This window comes from Dermacentor variabilis, chromosome 6 (genome assembly GCF_050947875.1).
Source record: "Dermacentor variabilis isolate Ectoservices chromosome 6, ASM5094787v1, whole genome shotgun sequence".
Taxonomy (NCBI): domain Eukaryota; kingdom Metazoa; phylum Arthropoda; class Arachnida; order Ixodida; family Ixodidae; genus Dermacentor; species Dermacentor variabilis.
This window is the reverse complement of record NC_134573.1, coordinates 37,717,103-37,731,237: the sequence shown is the minus strand read 5'-3', so window position 1 is coordinate 37,731,237 and position 14,135 is coordinate 37,717,103. Positions and strand designations below refer to the sequence as shown.

General features: G+C 47.3%; 1 protein-coding gene and 1 non-coding gene across 2 annotated transcripts in view; one reads left to right on the top strand and one right to left on the bottom strand.

Annotated features, from left to right (window-relative positions):
• LOC142584734 (lanC-like protein 3) overlaps positions 1 to 12,923 on the bottom strand; it is a 65,002-nt gene extending 52,079 nt beyond the window's left edge. Inside the window, exons 1-2 of the mRNA XM_075694960.1 lie at positions 12,058 to 12,923; positions 7,183 to 7,309 (exon numbers count right to left, since the gene is read on the bottom strand). Coding sequence (XP_075551075.1) covers positions 7,183 to 7,309; positions 12,058 to 12,488 — 558 coding nt within the window. The 5' untranslated portion in view covers positions 12,489 to 12,923. The remainder of the gene's footprint in view (positions 1 to 7,182; positions 7,310 to 12,057) is intronic.
• TRNAS-GGA (transfer RNA serine (anticodon GGA)) lies at positions 10,927 to 10,999 on the top strand. The gene has a single exon. It is a non-coding gene; the product is annotated as a tRNA-Ser (tRNA).
• Positions 12,924 to 14,135: the final 1,212 nt, after the last annotated feature.

The following is a 14,135-nucleotide window of genomic DNA, read 5'->3' as shown; positions in this document are numbered from 1 at the left end:
TAACGTAATGCCGTTCGGGTTTTGTAACGCCCCTGCCACCTTTGAACGACTCATGGACAACACGCTGCGTGGCCTCAAGTGGTCCATATGTCTGTGTTACCTCGACGATGTCGTGGTTTTCTCGCCTGATTTTCCGACTCACCTGCTCCGCCTCAGACTTGTTTTGACCTGTCTAACGAACGCTGGCCTCCAACTCAACCTCAAGAAGTGCCGCTTCGCCGCGCGAGAGCTCACTATTTTAGGCCACGTTGTGTCCAAGCACGGCGTTCTACCCGATCCTGCAAAACTTCGAGCTGTCGCTGAGTTTCCGAAGCCTCAGACCATCAAAGAACTTCGGAGCTTTGTGGGCCTATGCTCATATTTCCGGCGCTTTGTTCGGAATTTCGCATCGATCATGGCGCCATTGACTCAGCTTCTGCGCGGTGACACCACCCTCTCCTCCTGGTCCCCTGCATGTGACTCCGCCTTCGCTACGCTGCGTCGTCTTCTCACCTCCCCACCTATTCTTCGCCATTTTGACCCGTCGGCTGCAACTGAGGTACACACAGATGCCAGCGGGGTCGGTCTCGGCGCCGTCCACGCCCAACGAAAGCCAGGCTACCCCGAATACGTAGTCGCCTATGCGAGTCGCACGCTGACGAAGCCTGAGGCCAATTACAGCGTGACCGAAAAAGAGTGCTTGGCCTTAGTATGGGCACTTGGCAAGTTCCGAGCATACCTGTACGGGCGCCCATTCGACTTGGTCACAGATCACCACACGCTTTGTTGGCTTGCCAACTTGAAAGATCCCACTGGCCGCCTAGCCCGTTGGGCATTACGCATCCAGGAGTACGATATTCGCGTCGTATACCGCAGTGGGCGAACACACTCCGACGCCGACGCCCTGTCTTGTTCACCTTTACCTCCAGACTCGGCCTGCGGAACAACTTCCGCACACTCCATCTCATCTCTCGACATGGACTCCTTTGCCACCGCACAACGTCGTGACCCGTGGATCGCTTCTCTTTTCGACTATCTTTCTGGATCATCGACTATCCCTGTATCCCGAACCCTCCGACGCCAAGCAGTTCATTTTGCCATTCGTGACCAGCTGCTCCACCGACGCAATTACTCTCCTGAAGGCCGTCGGTGGCTTCTGGTGATTCCCCGCAGCTTAAGGTCACAAATATGTGCCGCTTTCCACAACGATCCACAGTGTGGCCACGCCGGAGTCTTCAAGACGTACGAACGAATTCGCCACCGCTACTACTGGCGCGGCATGTACAATTTTGTACAAAAGTTTGTTCGGTGCTGTCTTGACTGTCAACGCCGCAAATCGCCGCAAATCGCCGCCTTTACGCCCGTCTGGTGCCTTGCAGCCGCTCCCGTGCCCTACCACACCCTTCGATCGCGTCGGCATCGACCTATACGGCCCGCTTCCTATGACTCCAGACGGCAATCGGTGGATCGTAGTTGCTGTTGACCACTTGACACACTACGCCGAAACTGCTGCTTTACCAACTGCTACGGCACGGGATGTAGCCTTTTTCGTTCTGCATCGCTTCGTGCTTCGACACGGCGCACCTCGAGAACTCCTCAGCGATCGAGGTCGCGCCTTCCTCTCCGAAGTCGTCAAAAGTTTGCTCTCGGAATGCCGTATTATTCATCGGACAAGCATGGCATACCATCCCCAGACTAACGGACTCACAGAGCGATTTAACCGCACACTTGGTGACATGCTGTCGATGTACGTGGCATCTGATCATGGTAACTGGGACCGCATCCTTCCATTCATCACGTTCGCGTACAACACCGCGATCCAGGCCACTACGGGATTTTCACCTTTCTTCCTCCTGTATGGCCGCCAGCCTACGCATACCATCGACACGCTCCTTCCATACCGTTCTGACGCCTCCGAGTGTCTACCTGTGTCTGACGTCGCCCGACAGGCCGAAGAATGCCGCCAGCTAGCGCGCTCCTTTACGGCCGAGCAACAGCAGCGCCAGAAAAAAAACCGCACCGACACGCTTCCGAACACCACCTACGCTCCAGGTGTTCTTGTGTGGTTGTCTGTGCCTTTCCAGACTCTGGGGCGTTCCTCGAAACTCGTCCCAAAATTCGAAGGGCCTTACCGAGTCTTGGAGCAAACATCTCCGGTGAATTTTCTAATCGAGCCACTGTCACCACCTGAAGACTTGCACCGGCGTGGACGTGACATTGTCCACGTCTCGCGTCTCAAGCCCTACCACGACCCTCTGCCTCCTGATTCTTAAGGCGCCAGGATGGCTCTTTTTGTCCGGGGGGAGATTGTGAAGAAGAAGACGCGCCTCGCGGCACAGACACATCGCCAACGCGCGGCTCGGCCCCGCTTGCGCTGTTGATTACTGTCGCCTTTTTTGGACAGTGCTTCGGGCTGTCTCGCTGTTCCCGGTCGCCGCGCTTTTGCCTTAGGAGCCGCCAATAAACCTCTTCTCACTGCGTTCTCTTTTCTCGTGCTTTGCGCATGTGTCGCACCTCCTCCGCTGTTGCTCCTTGTCGTTCAACCAGTAACGGGCATGGATTCTACGGCCATTGTTTGTGTCACCTGGTGTACAATTTTCTCTTTAAAAAATGACAAAATTTACTTTCGGAACCTCCCTGGTATGAGGAGTCACATGTAAGATAGCCTATGCACTCGGCATGTAGATCAAATTTCAATGATCTATGACAGTACTTGCCACCATCATTGTGCTACGAGTGCCACATGCTTTACTGGGCACAAGTTCACCCAGTACAATTAGATTGAAGACTCACACTTTTGACACCGCCTTGTTCAGCATCACTACAATGCCACAAATATACTTAAAAGATACACTTAAATTATGGAAGCATACTACAGACGTGCGACTTCTAAAAACAGCTGCCTGGCCTTTGGGTTAAAGATGCAGTTAAAGGTGTGAGTGAGTTGGTTTGGTACTATTGAGTGATGTTCAACTACTAGGGATATCACACTTAAGCTTGCTCTTGAACAAAAAAAATTCAATGAAAAGCGGCCCACAGCCCAGTGCATTTGTGGCGCAGCCTGCTAATGTGTCGGATTGATCTTGAGGAACCCTTGTGACGTGGGTTCAATTCTGCCAAGCATCGGAGAAATTTAAAGGACCTTTTTGTTGTTGTAGAGTGGCCCTTTCCCAGCTGAACCAAGTTGGCATCAAGTATGTTCACTGAGAGCACAGACCGAGTGGCACAAACCCAGTGCTGCAGGTCGGGGTTTCGAAAGTTTCGTTGAACGGTGCGTACCTAGTGCCACATCTATAGTGACCCATGTCGGAATGACAAAGGCTCGTTGAAGGTGACACATACATACACAATGACACTTACTCAGTGACCCAAGTTGGTCCAACGGTTGGTTTCGAGCCCTGTCACCTCTGCACAGCAACCCGATGCACTACCTGCTTGAGCACAGACTGCTAAGTGACCCAGGCAGGCAGGAAAACAGTTGAGACATGTATCCATGGATAGATAGATATATAGACAGACAGTTAGCCCCTGGAAAGTGCATGAAGTAACCTAAGAAAGCTAACACACTAAGACATGTGAATCCTGGATCAAATCTTGGCCGCATTTCAATGGCGGCAAAATTTTTAAAAGAAGCTTGCGTACTGTGCATTGGGTGCACGTTAAAGAACCCCAGGTTATTGAAATTAATCCTGAGTCCCTCATTACGGCATGACTCATATTCATGTCCTAGTTTTGGCATGTAAAACCTCAGAATTTAATTTCAATAAATACATGCAAAAACAAAGCTGCTTTCTTGGCCCTTTATGTATGATACAAATTAATTAGAAGCAAAATTAGGGCTTGCCATTAAGTCAAAAGGAAGCAGGACATTGTACAAATAAAATAAATGGTCACAATCTGCAACCTATTCCAGAAATTTATTGATGCATGAAAAGGCTCTCAAATTTTTATATGTACTTTAGAAGAGCTAAAAGGGTTTTCTACAGCAGTATCGTATATACTCGAATCTAACATGCACTTTTTTTCAATAAAATGGGTCCAAAAATTGCATGCACATTAGAATCGAGTAGGACCCCAAATCCGTGTTACCATATCGCCATCAGAATTCGAAGAATGGCCACCTCGTACGTGCTTCTAGCCTAGCTGACATAGCTTCCTCCGTATGCATACCTTTATGTTGTACGTGTAACCAGGCACTGCATGGTGTAACCTAGTCTACCGCCCGTCTTCTGCGTTCATTCAATCAGCATGGAAGTGCCGACTGTGAAGACACACCGAGTCCACGATTATGCCACATTTAAAAGGAAAGTTATCATGTGCGCGGAGAGAGACAGAAATCACATCCGCATCATGGGCATTCGGAGTTCCTGAAACTTGCGTGCACAACTGGTGCAAACAGAAGGAGAGTATTTTCAACAGTAAAACAACAAAGATGGATTCCAGTGGACCGATGCAGGGCCTCTTCGCCGAAATAGAAGAGCTGCTCCCGGAATATGTGCAAGAGCAGCGAGCGGCACAGCGGCCTGTGACGACCGATCTGCTCAAAGTACGGGCGATGCAGTTAGCCCTACAGAAAGGGCTAATGCGGAGTGACTTCAAAGCGAGCAGGTGCTGGCTATCAAATTTTATGAAAAGAAAAGGCTTTTCTCATCGAAGGCGGACAGGGATATGGCAAAAATTTCCCGAAGAATATGAAGAAAAATTGCAGTTTTCAGCGGCACACTTTGAAGTTGCACCATAGAAAGGGCTACTACTTCGGACAGACTGGAAATGCCGATCAGACTCCGCTCTACTTTGACATGCCTGCCACCGCAACTGTTGAAAAGGGGGCAGAGCAAGTGCACATTTTGTCTTCTGGCCACGAAAAAACTAGAGTCACTGCAATGCTTTGTTGCACTGCGGATGGGCACAAGCTGCCCCTGTATCTTATCTTCAGATGGAAGACGCTCCCGAAAGGAATCATGTTTCCGAGTGGCGTGATTGTGTGTGCAAATGAAAAAGGTTGGATGACCACGGGCTTGGTCACTGACAGGATTGATGATGTCTGGCGGAAGAGACCCAGCGGCAGTTTGGGTCTGCGTGGGATGCTTGTGCTCGACGCGTTCAGGTGCCACCTTGACCAGCGCATCAAGGACAAGCTGGCTGCATGCAACACCGACCTTGTTGTGATACCCGGTGGCATGACATTGCAGCTCCAGTGCTCAATGTTTGTTTGAACAAGCCAGTGAAAGATAGAATTCGGGTGCTCTAGACCGAATGGCTTGTCAGTGGCTGCCACGAATTCACGCCTGCCAATACATATAATGAAGCGTGCCTCGCTGCAGGGCTTTGCTGGATGGGTGAAAGATGCATGGTGCACGATCTCGTCTGCCATGGTCAACAAGGCCTTTAAAAAGTGTGGCATTTTGAACGCCAGGGATGGCACCGAGGATGAAATGCTTTGGTCTGTTAATAGCGATAAGGCGACTATTTCTGTCTAACAGAGACAATGAGTGAGATCTATTTCCCCACGCCACTCGTACAGGCGCAGTGAAAATCTTGGCGGCAAGGCATGCTGCTTCCATTTGTGTTTTTATTCATCGCCACTTTAGTATATTGGGAATAAATCTGTTTTTTCCAAATGAGAGAAATGGTATTTCTATATGAAAGCACGAGGTGCACAGTATTGTACTCTTCTTTTTTTTTTCGTCATGAAAAACGTGTGCGCATTTGAATAGAGTAAGTACGGTAATTCCCATATTATAGAAATGTTAATATATTGCTCAATGCAAGCACAAAGTATGTGCAGAGCAGTTTTTGCCAACACAGATAACAAGATGCACCACCTGTTGTTTCTTTGTCGTTTTTAGTTCAAACACATTTTAAGAACCCCCTTTGACAGATAATGATGCATCAATACAGGGGCATTTCTAGAAGATGTGAAGAAAAAAACTTCCTATATCTTGAAAGTGGCACTAACAAACATCTCAAGTGGTGCCAGCACAAATATTTCTGCAAAGCTAACATGACTATTTCTGGCTTTCAATTTCACAATTGGAACATAAGACACAAAGCTAATAATTCAGAAGGTAAATATAGCATATTCTTAATCAACCAGGTGTACATTGCAATTAGTTGTGTAAGTAATGTCCACTTCTTCAGGCAATTCATCTGATTAGAAGAAAGTGTGCAATACGCTCCATGCAATTTAAAAAAGAATTATTTTATGTAAATAAAAGAATCGTGCTGAACCCACGTACTGTGGAAGTTGGTCAAAGCGAAGCTGCAGTGAGCTGGCAAAGCGAAATTTCACTTACCAAGAAAACTTTGGCAGACCAATGTGCCCAACATCTTTCAGCACAGGGGTTGGAGAAGCAAGACATAGCGCCACCACGAACAACATCATCTACACTTCCAACTCTATGAAGGTCTTGTGCAACAGCCCGTTGGTCTGAAACACATTTCGCTGTAGTGCAAGCTGAACAAGGACAACAGAAAGGCCCATCTGACACACACAGCACAGATGTGCCTTTCTGTTGTCCTTGTTCAGCTTGTGCTACAACAAAATAAGATATGCCGTACCAAGAAGCCCCTATAGCTATCCTCATGGTCTGAAACAGCTAGTTGGTAATGGCAGAAGTATCCATGAGATTGAGGCCACATAGTCCTTCAATTAAAAAATTAAATTGTGGTGTTTTACGTGCCAAAACCACTTTCAGATTATGAGGCACGCCGTAGTGGAGGACTCCGGAAATTTTGACCACCTAGGGTTCTTTAATGTGCACCTAAATCTAAGTACACGGGTGTCTTCGCATTTCACCCCCATGGAAATGCGGCCGCCGTGGCCGGGATTCGATCTCGCGACCTCGTGCTCAGCAGCCCAACACCATAGCCACTGAGCAACCGCGGCGGGTACATAGTCCTTCGACCACAATAACGGACAAAAAGAGCCAAAGAAAGCTGTTCACTTAAATGAAGGAATGATGCGCTTGAAGGCACATGTTTGTTGCAGTTGGTGATATTAGGCAGCATTTGCCGTTTTCACTCTAATACTCCATAAAGGACAGAGCCAGTGACCCATACATCTGGAGTGTCAGTACAGACAGCCGCACATATACGCCAACTCTCCATATGTGTGCTGTCCTGCGCTGAGCTATTTGAAAAGACAGCGGGCAGTCATGGTCAGGAAAGCCCAGCAGTGCTCCCTTTAAAGACAGCACATACCTCTCGTCCGAGTCTGGAGCGTAGGTAGAGCAGTCCCGTCAGGTAACCAGCTCGTCCGACGAACATCTCGTCGCTGCCACAGTCCAGGAACTTGACTGGCACGCAGATGTCAGCTACGGCTGCATACCTACGAGTGCAACAATGCACAATAATAAGTACAGGTGCACGTAACTGCAAATGCGTATCAATCATTGGTATTACGCTGGAATCGAACTTGCGACCACTTGTGCTAAGAAGGACAAGGCCATTGCCACTGAGCGACTATGGATGGTGCACACAGATTGAAAGTGACTGGAGAACTGACTCACAATTCGACTCAGACTGCAGCGTTCCATTCAAGAGCACTTTGAAATATTCAGTTAGCTCTTTCATTATCGTAGGAAATGCGCTCATTTTGAATGTTTTTATGTTTTAACATTTCATTTCAAAGCATAGTAGTCGCAACATATACTGCAATACATAAAATTATAACCTGATCAGTGGCGTCTTGAATGGATGTATAGCAGTGATAACTGCTCTGACATTACTGACAATTTTTACGCGATAGTTCAAAGAAGCACCTCAAGGAACACGAATGAAAGTAATTTACTATCTTTAGTATAGTTACCGAGAGTAAAAGAAATCGAAAATAGAAAAAATATGCATCTGGTTCCCTGTTGCAAGCTTTTTTAAGTCAGACCACAAAGAAATATAATTATTAAGGAGATTTGTTGGCATCAATACTAGCCCATGCTTATTCGGGAAAACTATAGCTTTACAAATGTGATAACGGGCAAGTTCCCATTGCACAGGGAGGATTTGTTTTTACCCATTGCAGCAAGCACCTGGCTTGTTATGTTACTGCGTTCTTTAGGGTCGTGAAGCAATGGTTGTCAGGACAGGGAGGATGCAGAAGCTGGCTCATACTTGATTATTGCGTTTGGTCAGCTTTTCTGTGCCAGCAAGGCAGTCTAGTGTCCATTCAACTGGCGCTGAATTCCTTCACATGCTTTGTTTCAGCACCTGTATAGTGCTGTGAAGCAATGTGGAGCGTTGCACAATATTGTACAGTATGAATAAGGGCACTTGCACAGGAGGTGTTCAAAGTGTAAGAGATTTAGACTGGTAGCCAAGCTTCAGTTGAAGGTGGGTCTGCAATCGACTACTGTGTGCGCTTGTATGAATAAAAACCAAAGATGACGGGGAGGATTGCTCGCAGCAACTTGTCGATATGCGGTCAAAATGGTGATGCACAAAAACAACCCATGGTGGGGAAAATGAAGTAGCAATTGGTATTAGTCATACACGATTATCTAAATAAGGTGCACTTCTGAGTATCTACTGTTGTTTGCGAAGTTGTTAAAACAGCCTATAAGTCTGATCAGAAACTTAACAGGAGGGAAGCTTCTGTCTTGACTGCTGCTGTCATTTAAAAATGATGTTGCTAAGTTGACAAAGCACAAATTTTACATCTTTTTATTGAATATGTGCTGGGAGTAGTGGATGCTAACTTTGGCGATACCTCCAGATGAAGTTTCATTTTTTCAGACTCCCCAATCTGACAAACAGTTCCAAGTTCAGTCGTCAGTTCAGATGGTGCACATTGTTGCTAATAAAGGCATTGCAACAGAAATGTTCAACAATGCACATAAAAATTGTAGATCATCAATTTCTATAGGCACAGTAACAAAAGAGTTAAACTGAAATGACAAATTATGCTGATATGAAAAAACATCACTCTTAACATAAGGCTTCATAAGAAAAAAAAATGAATACAAATGTGAATGACCAGTGGCAACCCTACTTTAAAGCTCCCGATTACAACATGGTTATTGACACTGTCTGCTCGAGACTAGCTAAGTACTCGTCAACAAAAAAACTATCACACTACACTGAAAAATAAGCAAATTTTGCAATTTTCTTCACAGTAACAGCTAAATAGAAGAAACTCTTTAAAATTTACAATGACAGTGAATGCGCCATCACTGTGCAGGTATGAGAGTTAAAAGATGACAAGACCACCCACCTTCTATTTTTCCTGCTTGTAGTCCATCTCTTTAAACCAACTAATGCAAGCATTACAAACGCCTAAAGTAGTATGTTTTGGTGCCATGTCACTTTAGAGGTGTGCAGAAGCATGTAGTTTTTCATGCTAAAACATTAGAAGGTCACAATTCTGATTCAAGGTCATGGCCTAATTTACATGTTCTATTAAATTACGGCATATTGCAGCACCCAGAGATGGGTCTAATTAGGAAGGCCAGAATTTGCCTAATGAGAAAAGACAATCGACATGATTGAGAACAAATTCTAAAAGAGCGCAAACAGCACACAAAATGTTGATGACCAGGCACCGACCAGGAGTCCCATTCTCCATCATCCATCTTTGGAGATACTTTCACTTTTGTGTGATCTGTCATCAGGCACACCTCCCCAGGTCCTGGATTGACAGGCACACTAGCTGTTGGCTTAGCCAATGAGCTGTCAATGAAAGCGACATCCCTCAAAGTGGCTCAATGAGAATAGAGCTGGAGTTATGGTTTGATGAATGTAATAAAACAAACAGCTGTGTAAGCATGGCAACAGCACAATATTCCCCAGTTAACTTCATGGGAGGAAAGAAAAGTAAGTTAGAAATTGCTACCCTGTGACATGGAGTTAATGACTGAAATGGATAATTACAGATTAATATCAGTGCAATAGGTCTAATAAAATTATAAAACCTTAGTGACATTATTGCTGAGAAAGAACTAATTGTTGTTTACAGCCACATGCTCATTGCCCATACACAAAATTCAATTTCAATCATATACAGTTGAATGAGTAGTGTGATAGTTAAGAAAATACAAAGCTAGCAGCTCTGTGTTAACATTTTAGGTGTACAATTGTACTTGGCTACACAAACATATTCATGTTTGATTTTGGCAGGAGCATGTCTGTGCTTGCCATAATAAATTAAATTTATCATTATGACAGGCTCAAGTATGCCTATTTAGTACTCGAGCGTAAGCCATCAGCTGTTGTGTCACAAAGACACTATTTTAGTCAACGAATGGGTCGCAAATTTATGCATGAAGCGCAACTCATATCAGCCTGTGGTTATGCCTATGAGTGCAGCTTTGCCGGTATTGTCCCCATTCCATTGTTCAGACACTGAATTTGCAATTCAGCCTTATTGTGTTGCGGGACTATACTAGTGTTCTAGAAGTGATGTGCTCAAGGAAAAATGGCAAATACATTCTTCAAGCAAGCCTCAAAAACCAATCTTATTCGAAGTTAAAAGACAGAAATGCAATGCGACTCAGTCAAACATGAAGCACAGAGCTTGAAAATTGCATGTGGAGCAAAACAAAACACTCAATTAGCACAGTAATCAAATATCTTATCTGTTATGCAAGAAGAAAGGGGGTTAACCGAGGGGCCCGATTTTTATTAGTCATATCATAAGCCAACAAACACTGACACCAAGGACAACATAGGGGAAATTACCTGTGCTTAATAAATGAAATAAAGAAACAATAAATTAAAACGAAAAGAAAGGGGGTTAACTGAGGGGCACTCGTTTATTACATAATGAGGGTCTCGAATCCGGCAACATGTGTGGATTTATTGACCGGTTGCCTTCACCCAAAAAGATCACGTTCTCGTGATGCATGCGGCAAAAAAGGACATTCCACGTCCGCCGCCAAGGTCTGTGACTAGACTAGTGCTCCCGTGGTTCTACTAGGACACATAAATACCCAAGAAAGTGGATGGGAAAACGGCGCCGCGGTAGCTCAATTGGTAGAGCATCGCATGGGAAATGCGATGGTTGTGGGTTCGGTTCCCACCTGTGGCAAGTTGTTTCTTCAACCACTTTAATTTCCATTAATTTATCGTTTCTTTATTTCATTTATTAAGCACAAGTAATTTCCCCTATGTTGTCCTAGGTGTCAGTGTTTGTTATCTATTATGCAGTATCATGCACTCAAATCAGTGATTCAAGCTTCACAATTTACTCTGAGTGTCTCCTAGTGAATGATACATAGAAGACATGGCATATGATCTTTTCAGTTCATTAAAATAGCCACACAAATATAGTTAGGGTTGTCTTAAAGTTCATATGCCAGTGTTATCTTCAGCAATGCTATCAGGAAGCCCTCAAAGCTGTCTGACAATTAAATTATGGAGAGTTAAAAGGGAAATGATCAAGCATATCAAAGCTTGTAAGGATAAAAAGAAATTGTATGTAATACACACTGAAGTGAGTGTGTATCGAAATAAAGTAAAGAAATCAGTGCACAATTTCACTGAACGGCATACATAATATTGAAAAGGCTTTAGCTGGCATGAGGATAGAACTTTCACTTATAGCTCTCAGCGCTTTTACTTTGGACAGGAGAGCACTGTAAAGATAACTGTTATAGATCTGTTACCCAGCCTGGCATGTGAGATGTCACGCGAAAAATACAACACTCTTACTGTGTCCATTAGCTCTTTCATAAGCTTCTGTCCACGCTAACAACACGGCCAGCAAAGTCCAAGATGCAAGCTCTCGACCACAACTAGACACAGCACACAGGTCGAATAAAACTTGCACATAATCACACTGAGTTCATTACAGCGTGTCGCTCTTTCCCAAGGCAAAAATCATCTGTAGAAAACAGTAAAAAAAATAAAAGAAAGCAATCACAGAAGCGTTAATGCCTCGCAAGCTTTCGTTTAAGTAATCATATTGACCAGCAAGTGCACGACTGTTTCCTAGGAGAAAATACACGAGAGAGACTGATCGCGGCATCGACACGCACCTATCATCGAGTCGCGGGCCGACGGTATACGTGAGAAAAAAAAAAAAACAAACAAGAAGCGCGCTTCGATGCGCTCCACAAGCAGCGCGAGCCAGGGCGGCAGGAGTACCTCGCCAAGAAGTTGTCGCAGTCGTCGCTGCGTCCCACTTCGTTGGCGACCACGGCGGCGAGCGCCCAGACGCCGGCGCTGCCCAGCAGGAAAGCCGACTGCATGGCGCGGTCCGCGCGCACCTGTGGCTGGTCGCAGTAGCTGAGTGCGTGACCCAGGTAGGTCTGCGCTTTGGTCAGCAGGCGCGCGCGATCGCCCGAAAAGTGCGGGCTCAGCGCCACGCGGTGCGCCATGAAGGCGACGCCGGCGACTCCGACGTATAGGCCGCCGTCGCAGTCATCGAAACCAGTGCCCTGGTGCGTGAATACGCGCTGCACCGTGTCGCGGCAGCGCTCGACCCACAGTTCCCGCTCGAGCGGGATCGGTGCTCCGTCGTAGTCGGGCAGCGTGTTGACAAAGTAGCGCTTCGGCTTGGTCGACGACGACGACATGGCCTCGTCGTCGGCGCTACGACGGCCGTCGTCGCTCTGCCAGCGGACGCTCGTCAGGAGGTTACCCAGGCCTGCGACGGCACACGGCCGACGACGCCGGCTGCCCGCTACTGCCGCCGCACGATAGACCCGCGCAAGGAGTCCGTGAACGCCGAAGTTCACGGGCAGACCGGCGACGGCCACAGCTCTCGTTCGTTTGCTGTCGCGGCGGCGGCTCGTCGATTGCGAGCGACCTACTTGGCTGGCGGCGTGCCGTCTCAACCTGCGCGAGCTGCAACGCGCGACTCGACGGTCCTAACGTCAGACGACAATGCCGAGCGCGCTCCGAGACGCGCCGCTGCTGTCTCTCGCTCGGCGCACCACCAAGCGCTTCGGAATGACTTGGCTCGGAGTGGTGTGCGAGCTCCGGCGCAATCGATTGGCCGAAAATTCGAAGCTCGGAGTAGCGCGCGAAGCGAGCGCGTTGTGTGTGCGCTGCTTCGTAGGTTGGGCGAAAGAACAGGCAGGGAACGTGTGCGTAACCGAAATTCATGCGCCAATCTGAAGACAGTGAAGCTGTACGAGCAGCTTCTCACACTCTGCACAATTTGCTGACTGTTCTGATGGTGATGATTCATCACTAACGCCAATTGGCCACACAGCTACTGCTGGGCTTCACGCAGGCTGCGTCGCTGGACCACGCCATCCGCTTAGAGAAATAAACGGGACGGCATAAACAAACATTACGGTTACTACTTGTTAAAAAAAATTACCGACGATTACGTTACTTCCTAATGCGAAATTTGAGCGCAGCAAATAAGCTGTTTCACCTTTTGGATAGATTGAGGCAAAGAAATCGAGCAACACATGTATGCGCTATCACAGAATTTTTTTTTTATTTTTCACACGTATTCCTTTAACAAAGACTCCACTAACAGTTCTTGACAGTCATGAAGGAAGCTTTGTGGTCGGAGAAATAGACTGATATATGTTCGACTTGGTACACCAATGCTTGATTCTCAAAGACGAGATCTATACAAGTGCCTCGCGAGGTTGTCACAGCCGTGGGGGAAGCAGAGGCTAAGCGCCGCCGCCGAGAAGACCCTGCCGTTCGCGCCGCCGAAGCGGAGGCTCATTGCCGCCGTCGAGAGCAACCAGCAGTAAGCGAGGCTGAAGCAGAAGCTCATCGCCGCCGCCGAGAAGACCCTGCAGTTCGCGCCGCCGAAGCGGAGGCTCATCGCCGCCGTCGAGAGCAACCAGCAGTAAGCGGAAGCGGAGGGGGGCGGCGTGTACACCCAGCGGCAAACGATGGGGGCAGAAGCGCTCGCAGCAAGCGGACAACACGATAAAGGGAGGAGGGAAGAGATAGCAGCGACTGACTGATGCCTTTGACTGATACTCTTTCTGCATGGCGGTGACGGTGTTCTATGCAGTCACGTTATCTTGACTCTCTAGCGGCGTCAGCGGCATCCAGCGGTATCAGTCGGTCGCTGCTAGCGCTGGGGGGATGAAAGGGGGGCGGAGCTGGTTACGAGGCCGACGCCGACGACAACGCCGACGACGACGCGAAACCCAGGAACGGACGCCAAAGAGCTGCGCTCTAAAAAGAAGACAGAAAAAGAAAACACGTGAATGAGTTGTCCATCAGGTGAGGCATAATATGCGAGA